We start from the raw sequence: 7500 nt of genomic DNA, 5'->3' as shown, positions 1-7500 counted from the left end.
AGAATCTTAGTCCTGGCGAACGAATCAAACGTATTCATTCAACGGTGCAATTGAGCTTAATTTGTCACAATCAACTTTGCATTTGTTATCTCGTATTTTGAACCTAACACCTTGTGTTCCAGCAAAATTGGAGAGCCTTAAAGAAGCATTTATTAATTTATTGTTGCAGTTTATGTTTGTTTTCTTTCGTAGTTTTGTAGCCAATGCACATATATATGAATCAACGTATGTTACGTAACCTCAGACGGACATCGAACCTTTAGTCACATCAAAGAGCTTTTTCTTGTCTGTATTATTCTCTCATTCTAGACCGCATCATGATATTTATATTGACGCTGAATTCATTAGCTAGAACTCACGGCCCCTTTCCTTTTGTCAAAACTGTTAGTTTGCAACGAAAATGTAATATGAGATATACATGTAGATCAATTGAAGCCTTTAAGTGCAACTGTGGTTCTTTATTGACTCAGAGCTTTCGCCGACCTGCGGCATCATCAGGGATGATCCCTGATGATGCCGCAGATCGGCGAAAGCTCGGAGTCAATAAAGAACCACAGTAGCACTTAAAGGCTTCAATTGATCTATATCCCACATCACTACGACATGCTGCTAAAGGACACATTCAAACGTTTAGAAAATGTAATAGTTTGAAGGAACAATTGGATGATGATAATCTCTCGCATTCTTCTGGAGGAGTGTATATCATCCTCGCAGTGTGTTAATTTGAAAGCGTTGTAGAATTAGTCCTTCCAAATGCCCGGAGGGCTCTTAGAGTGGTTGAACCTCATCAGTATTGTAAATAGCATGATCTTCTACAAACGACTTTGTTGAATGACCTACCTTTAAGAATCATGAAACACGTTAAAAAGGAAAACAGGAAACATTTGACGAGGCATATTGTAAAGTCTTTTTGCATGTCGTCGGTTAAATTCCGCCCGTGCTAACTCTACGCCACCAGTTGCAAGGTGTCTTTGATCCGTCTGTGTCATGTATTTGTTTAATTCATATTTTCATCAATTTTTGTGGTATCCGCTTTCCATATATGGAAGCGAACCCATTTAGTCATTGCGTTGAGTGAGAATAGAATACGAATAGGCTCTGCCGATTTTGATCCAATTGCTACGAATTTCATTCGGAATTAGCACATAGTTGCACGGTCGCTACGAAAAAGCTCCAACTTTGAACATTGCTACGACGCTCGCGGAGGGGAAGTTCTTTTTTTTTTTTATATAATGAGTTCAGGGACGGTTCATCGTTTATAAGGATGATCGGGTCTGAAAAAAATGATAGCCTTCCTCTATCTATTTTGCTAAAGCCCTCCCACAATGTTTTTCAGTATTTTGGGTCCAATTTTCCCAAGCCCGTTTAATTGTTCATTAAACTTGTGAAAATCAATGTTTACTTACAATTGACGCAAGCAGTGTTGACACCACACAGTTTGTTCTGATCAATAAATCGTTTTCACTGTCGCGCAACGAATGAAATAAATTCCAAATCGTTCCATGAAAAAGAAGACAAGAACTTGGGATGTTGTAGAAAACAAATTCATAACTTTTGGTTTTATCAACGGAGTTGATAATTTAAAATGGCCACCGTACAGAGATTCTAAAAGCTGACGTTTCGAGCGTTAGCTCTTCGTCAGAGCCAAGGGCTAACGCTCGAAACTTTAGCTTTTAGAAACTCTGTACGGAGGCCATTTTACATTATCAACTCCGTCGATAAAACCAAATTTTTGTATACTACTTCCCCAACGACGCAACACCACAGTTTCTTTAGAAACTACCCCCTCCAAATTCATAACTTACCTCTTCAATTTTCAAGTCTGCGCGGTGCACAATTTGAGTTACTTGTCGAATCGTTTCTCGCAAGTGCAGAGTTATTTGTTGCGTGATCTTAAAAGGATGCGCCTTTACGCTTTAATTATCGTTTCGCAGCGTACGATTTATGAAAAAGGGAAATTTTATCTAACGGTAACTGTAAGTGAAATCGTCTCAGGTCGCACTGCGATCCAGACAGAGTTGCGCGTCACTCTGACAGCTCTGTGTAGTGCGGTTAATTGAATATCCGTTTGAATAAAATAAAGATAAGGGCCCGGTTTCTTGAAAGCCAATTAACTTAATCCAGGATTAGCGTAGTTTAAGTTTAATAGTTTAATAATGCTTTGTCATGGTAATGTATGTACAATAGAAATAAAATTCGAGAAAAAAGAGAAATAAATAAAAACGCATGACCGGAGAATAGTTGGGGGAAACTAAATTCCCATACTAAGCGTAAACTTTTGTCTCACGTTTTCAACTTTTTGGTGAAAGTTTCTTTTGCTTATTTTTGTTTTTCAAGATTGACGTCTTCTCATGTAAAGTTCTGCCGAAAATCTGCGTTGAACAGCATTTGGGAGTAGAGAAATAAACTGCTTGGTTAATTTTAGCGTTAATCGGCTTTTGAGGAACTGGGCCAACAGGTCGGTAACTCTTAACACCAAGTGAAAACAGCAGATATTTGCAATTTTAGGTTAAGAATAACCGAGATGAGATAATGCTGCACGGTGCTTTTTTGTGCTGAATCATCCACTTACTACGTTTCTTTGAAAACACTTTGTCAGAGGAAAACGCGAAGAAAGAGGTCGTTAATGTTAAGGTGGCAATTATACCTTGCATTTAGGGAATTATCGTTAATCGGAAAGAAAATGCGAAAACAAAAGCGTCATTTCACTTCATTTTCTGACACATGAATATCAATAAAGATTCCCCAAGGGCAAAGTTTTACGCAACAGTTCTTTTTGGAGCTACCTTCGCTTGCAAAAACTGTCTCGTTCAAAGCAATATGTTTATTTTCTAAGAGATGCCTCTCTTTGAAGACCACGATATCCCCGGGTAAGTCCCTTTCACGTTCACGTCCGTGCACCTCGTGTATTTGCGTGTGCGATCCAAACAAGTTTCAAGATACAGGTACGCCGAATGGAGTTGTGTGTGTGGTGTTAATCATTTACTAGTGACGCATTGTAACCTTATAGGGGAATTGATTAAAAAGGGACATGATTCATTCTGATCTACAATATGGCTCGCGTGGTTCTCTATTAGAGCAGGGGCACCCAACGAGAAGATGGTTCAAAACCACTTAAACACAGCGTTGTTAAACGTATTTGGGTATTTAAACGGTAGATATAGGCATATTTTTATCCCCCCAAAATTTTTTTATCTGTTCGGATTTCCTAGCTGAAAGTCTAGTGATCCGAAAACTATAGGGATCAAAGCTTACCTTTTCGAAAATTTCAGCCAGAAAAAAGGCTTCCGAAAATTCTAGGTGACCTATTTAGGGTGAAAATCCGTTGAAAGTGGGTAATTATACCATTTTTTCAGATGTTCGAAAATCCTAGGAGAGGCAGGCAAGCAAGGAATTTTAGATTAAGAACAAATGTTCCGAAAATTTTAGATCTCAAATCGTCTTCCGAACAGATATTTTCCGAAAATTGACGTTGGGTGCCCCTGTCAGAGTAATGTACATGGTGTCAGGAGCGTTCAAACGGAGAAAATCGAGCAAAGATTGAGCGACATGGCATCCAACACTATCGCCCCGCCAGCTTCTTTCGATTTCAAGAATCCAGAAGAATGGCTGGCCCCCGGGGGCTGGCCTAAATGGATACGACGGTTCGAGCGGTACCGAATCTCGACCGAACTAAACAAAAAAAGAAGAACTGTTACAGATCAATGCTATGATTTACTGCATGGGAGACGAGGCAGACGACATTTTCAAGAGCTTTACTTTCGCCGAGGGAGACGAGAAGAAATACAGCAAAGTGAAAGAAAAATTCGATCAACATTTCGCCATAAAAAGAAACGTGATCTTCGAACGTGCAAAGTTTAACATGCGAAAGCCAGAACCGGATGAGCCAGTTGACGCATTTATCACAGACCTCTATTGTTTGTCTGAGCACTGCGAATTTGGAACCCTTCGAGACGAGTTAATTAGAGATCGTATCGTGGTGGGATTGCGAAATGTCAAGCTGAGTGAGAAACTCCAGATGGATTCAGCCCTTACGCTACAATCGGCGATTAACAGTGCCAGGCAGAGCGAGTCAGTTAAAAAGCAACAAGAAACGCTTCGAAGCAGAGTACCAGCACAAATCGATGAAGTAAAAGGATCGAAAGCACACCAAGACCGACAACAGAATTGGCCACAAAGGCGACCAACGAAATGCATGCGTTGTGGCGTTATCTCGGAATATCACGCACGCCAAAAATGTCCCGCAAAGGACGCCACGTGTGCCAAGTGTAACAAAAGAGGTCATTTCGCCAAAGTTTGCTTGTCGGCTCCAAAGAAAGTTGGCGTGATTGCAGCCGACGATTCGGATGAGCAAGAAGAGCGGGACGATGAAGGATTTTTCCTCGGAGAAATTGGAAACGCGGACGGAAAAGCTTGGAAAGAAGAGATTGACGTTAATGGCACAAAAATTCAGTTTAAGCTAGACAGCGGAGCCGACGTGACAGTTATCGGTGAGTCAATCTACTCGCGTTTTTTCGGGCAAAACAAGCTTGAAAGGTCACGCAAGAAACTATTTGGCCCGTGCAAAAGCCCACTGTCGTGTCTTGGGGTGCTAAAAGCGAATCTTGTACTTAAAGGAAAATCCTGCATAGAAGATGTTTACGTTGTCGAGAACTTGGAGACCCCGCTCCTCGGTAGGTCCGCCTGCTTAGCATTAGAAACCATCGCAAAGGTTGCAGCCGTGACTCAGCCAGCAGAAGGAATTAAGCCAGGAGTACCCAACGGATCCGCTCCTCAAAATATCCGCTCCTCAGGCTAAGAATTTGCTGGCTGGTTACTAAATAATGGATGAGAAACTCTAGCTGGGAATTATGCCGAAACGTTTTTCTTGCTGTGGTCGACCCTTTGAATACCGAAGCTGGCTAGAAAAAAAAAATTCACTTCCCTTCTGGCTTCCTACGGCTTTTGAAATTGTGCTCTGGTTAATTTTGGCTGGAGAAGTAAAATGACACCTAGTCAGGAAAGTTCAAAGAACATAGCGCGGGCTGTGAGTGATAACTAAGGTGCACCGCAGGCTAGTGCAAAGTCGAGGGCGTGTATAAAATTGTCACTAAATTGATAGAAATTTGAAAGTGAAAAAAGGCGTGTGAAAATGTTAACTGAATGCGTTAGTCATTAAAACGCTGTCAGCAAACAATGCAATTTCTTTTTTAAACATCCCTGTCTTTTGTTATGGTGTCAATGTTGGGATTTAGACAGACAACTCATTTTATTTATTGCGCGCGGATATTCCATCTCAGAAGTGGCGGTTATCGTCGCGGTCGTTGTTTTGTGCCTCTAGTTTGAGTGATGCAACTAAATTTTTACGGGTTTTGGACAATTTTTGCTACATCCAAACTCTGCTGATTTCTAGGTAAGTAATCTTTTCATCTATGTCCTTGCTTTTATCTGAATGTCTTTTTGCAGGTTTTGATAAGTTTCTTTATGGACCGTCTCAACTGTCTTTTGTATTTTGTGAACCATCTTTAGTGCATCCTTCAGCCAGCAGCGGGCAGGGTCACTGTTCCAGTAGCCTGGTTAAGAGATCATCATAAAAGTATGTCCAGCCGGTAAGAACGCCTTTTGATTTTATCATGTTGATCATGTTGATCTCGACAATGGCATGCACCTTCATTAAACCATGACTGTTCAGAAACACTTTTGTTTGACTGTAGCACATAAGGTCTTTTCCTTTCAGTCATTTCGTTTCGACAAAATGCCAGCAGCAAATAGAATGGTAAACGGAGTAATATGTGTAGTTCCATATTCGCGAAAATATAGCCCTCGCGTTCGTGTCTTGATTTCCAGAAATATCGGCTCTTCTAAGAAAATCGAAGCGAACCGTTCTCGCAGCTAAAACCACCCCAAATAGATGTGGTTAGTCTTGTTACTTATCTGCTATAGACGATCAGTTAGAATGGAAAATAATAATAGTAAAAAAAGAACATTTGCCTAATCAGAGCGATTTTTCTTCTGAAGTGTTTTGCTGGCATCATTCTGGACAACCATTCTGACATAAGGCGTGTCTTTCGATTGACCTCAGATGTTTTTGCTGTTTGGTGTATTGTTTTAACAGATACATCTAGGCACACTTCGGGATTAGAACTGCCTAAGTATCAAAGCCTTTTGAACCCTTGTTTTCTCTCGCTTGCCTTTTCTTCTACAAGGAGCCTGTTCACATGCTAATCGTCAATCTCTGGCACAACACCCTTGAAAACTTGTTATTTATTAATTAGGATGAAGTGTTGCAGGGATGTTTGTTATTTGATATTTGCATGTTATATCTACAGAATATTTGTATGCTATTCTTAGTTTGCGAAATGAAGTCTAATAACTCGGACAAATTGGAACGAGCCATAACTGAAAGAAGCATAAAAGTACTTTTTGCGTTACTATTGCAAAAGCAGATTTTCTGGTCCTGAAGCCGGAGGCAAAATTCATGTTCTATTTCCAGTATTTCCCAGCAGTCAAGAATTTGCGAGAAGTTCCTTTTATACACAAAGGGAGCAAACGAGTTCATAAGGCGAAACGAATGTCTTAGTCTTCGATAATGCTACTATGTTTTTGCTGGATGGACAGAGTTAGATGTCGGTGCGAGTGCAGTAATCAATACGCTCAAATGGCAACGGAAAGGAACGGCCGGCAGCCGGATAGTTTTTATACGTTATATAACAAAATTTGTTCCGGAAGAGAGAATATTAAAAGGTACTACTGACAAAATGTGGCCCAGGTCAAGACTGGAAAAAATAGACTATTAAAGGCTGTGTTTTCACTAGTGTGTAATATTTACTAGCTGAAAATTCTTTCTAGTGTGAAATTTGCTTTCACTGTGAAATTGAACCTGTAATATAGTCAGCTTCTCCCCTCAAGATAGCCGTTGCAGGTTTCAAAACTGGTCGGGGACGAACCGTGTTGAACGATTTCTCTTGAATTCATTCTCGCTATATTTATGCAGAAGAGGCGAAGTTTCTGTCAGGGAATGCACCTTAGGTCTGTTCAGAAAAGGAGGAGGCGATGAAATGTTGCTGATCATGTTGCCGACGGGCAAACACAATTTATTGCCATATTTTTAAAGCGTGAGAACACACCAGCTTATCCCATCGGTTCCTGGTTGAGGAACTGGGAAATGTAACAAAAAAAGGCATTGTATTTTGAAATAAGTGGAGAGCCGGATCGTTAGCTTGTTTGCATGGCTCTTTGATTGACAGATTTTGACAGGTAACTGTCACTACGCGCAACGCGTTTGGGTTCGCTATTCAGCAGGACCAAATTATCATTTCATGAAGTAGTATGCGTGAATTTCCGGTCATAAAGGTAACAATTTTTTTTTCTGGAGAAAACAGCTTGCATTTTTCACTCGTTAAACATAAGACAATGTGTCTTGACTGTATTCCCCGACTCTTGTTTCGGCTTTTTGTGGTCAAAGTTGTCCCAGGAGTGCCCCCTTCACCTATTTCAATAAGTTACCCAGCTCAAACAAGC

The 7500-nt window shown here is 40.5% G+C and overlaps 2 protein-coding genes across 2 annotated transcripts in view; one reads left to right on the top strand and one right to left on the bottom strand.

Moving 5' to 3' along the window:
- The window catches only part of LOC137989202 (hemicentin-1-like), a 38146-nt gene extending 37154 nt beyond the window's left edge, over window positions 1-992 (bottom strand). The window contains exon 1 of the mRNA XM_068835052.1: window positions 841-992. Coding sequence (XP_068691153.1) covers window positions 841-916 — 76 coding nt within the window. The 5' untranslated portion in view covers window positions 917-992. The remainder of the gene's footprint in view (window positions 1-840) is intronic.
- Window positions 993-3744: 2752 nt separating this feature from the next.
- Window positions 3745-5891, top strand: LOC137989201 (uncharacterized). Its single transcript, XM_068835051.1, has 2 exons — window positions 3745-4673; window positions 5509-5891. Exons 1-2 carry the CDS (start codon window positions 3863-3865, stop codon window positions 5571-5573), a joined length of 876 nt encoding a protein of 291 aa, XP_068691152.1. The 5' UTR covers window positions 3745-3862; the 3' UTR covers window positions 5574-5891.
- Window positions 5892-7500: the final 1609 nt, after the last annotated feature.

Source organism: Montipora foliosa, unplaced genomic scaffold (assembly GCF_036669935.1).
Source record: "Montipora foliosa isolate CH-2021 unplaced genomic scaffold, ASM3666993v2 scaffold_446, whole genome shotgun sequence".
Classification (NCBI taxonomy): domain Eukaryota; kingdom Metazoa; phylum Cnidaria; class Anthozoa; order Scleractinia; family Acroporidae; genus Montipora; species Montipora foliosa.
The sequence above is the reverse complement of the archived record's forward strand: the minus strand, read 5'-3'. Positions and strand labels throughout refer to the sequence as shown.

Coding starts and splice junctions, on each gene's coding strand:
- LOC137989201 (XM_068835051.1), top strand. CDS start 3,863: ATGCGAAAGCCAGAACCGGATGAGCCAGTTGACGCATTTATCACAGAC. Junction 4,674..5,508: donor CTTGGAGACCCCGCTCCTCG/GTAGGTCCGCCT, acceptor AACCATCTTTAG/TGCATCCTTCAGCCAGCAGC.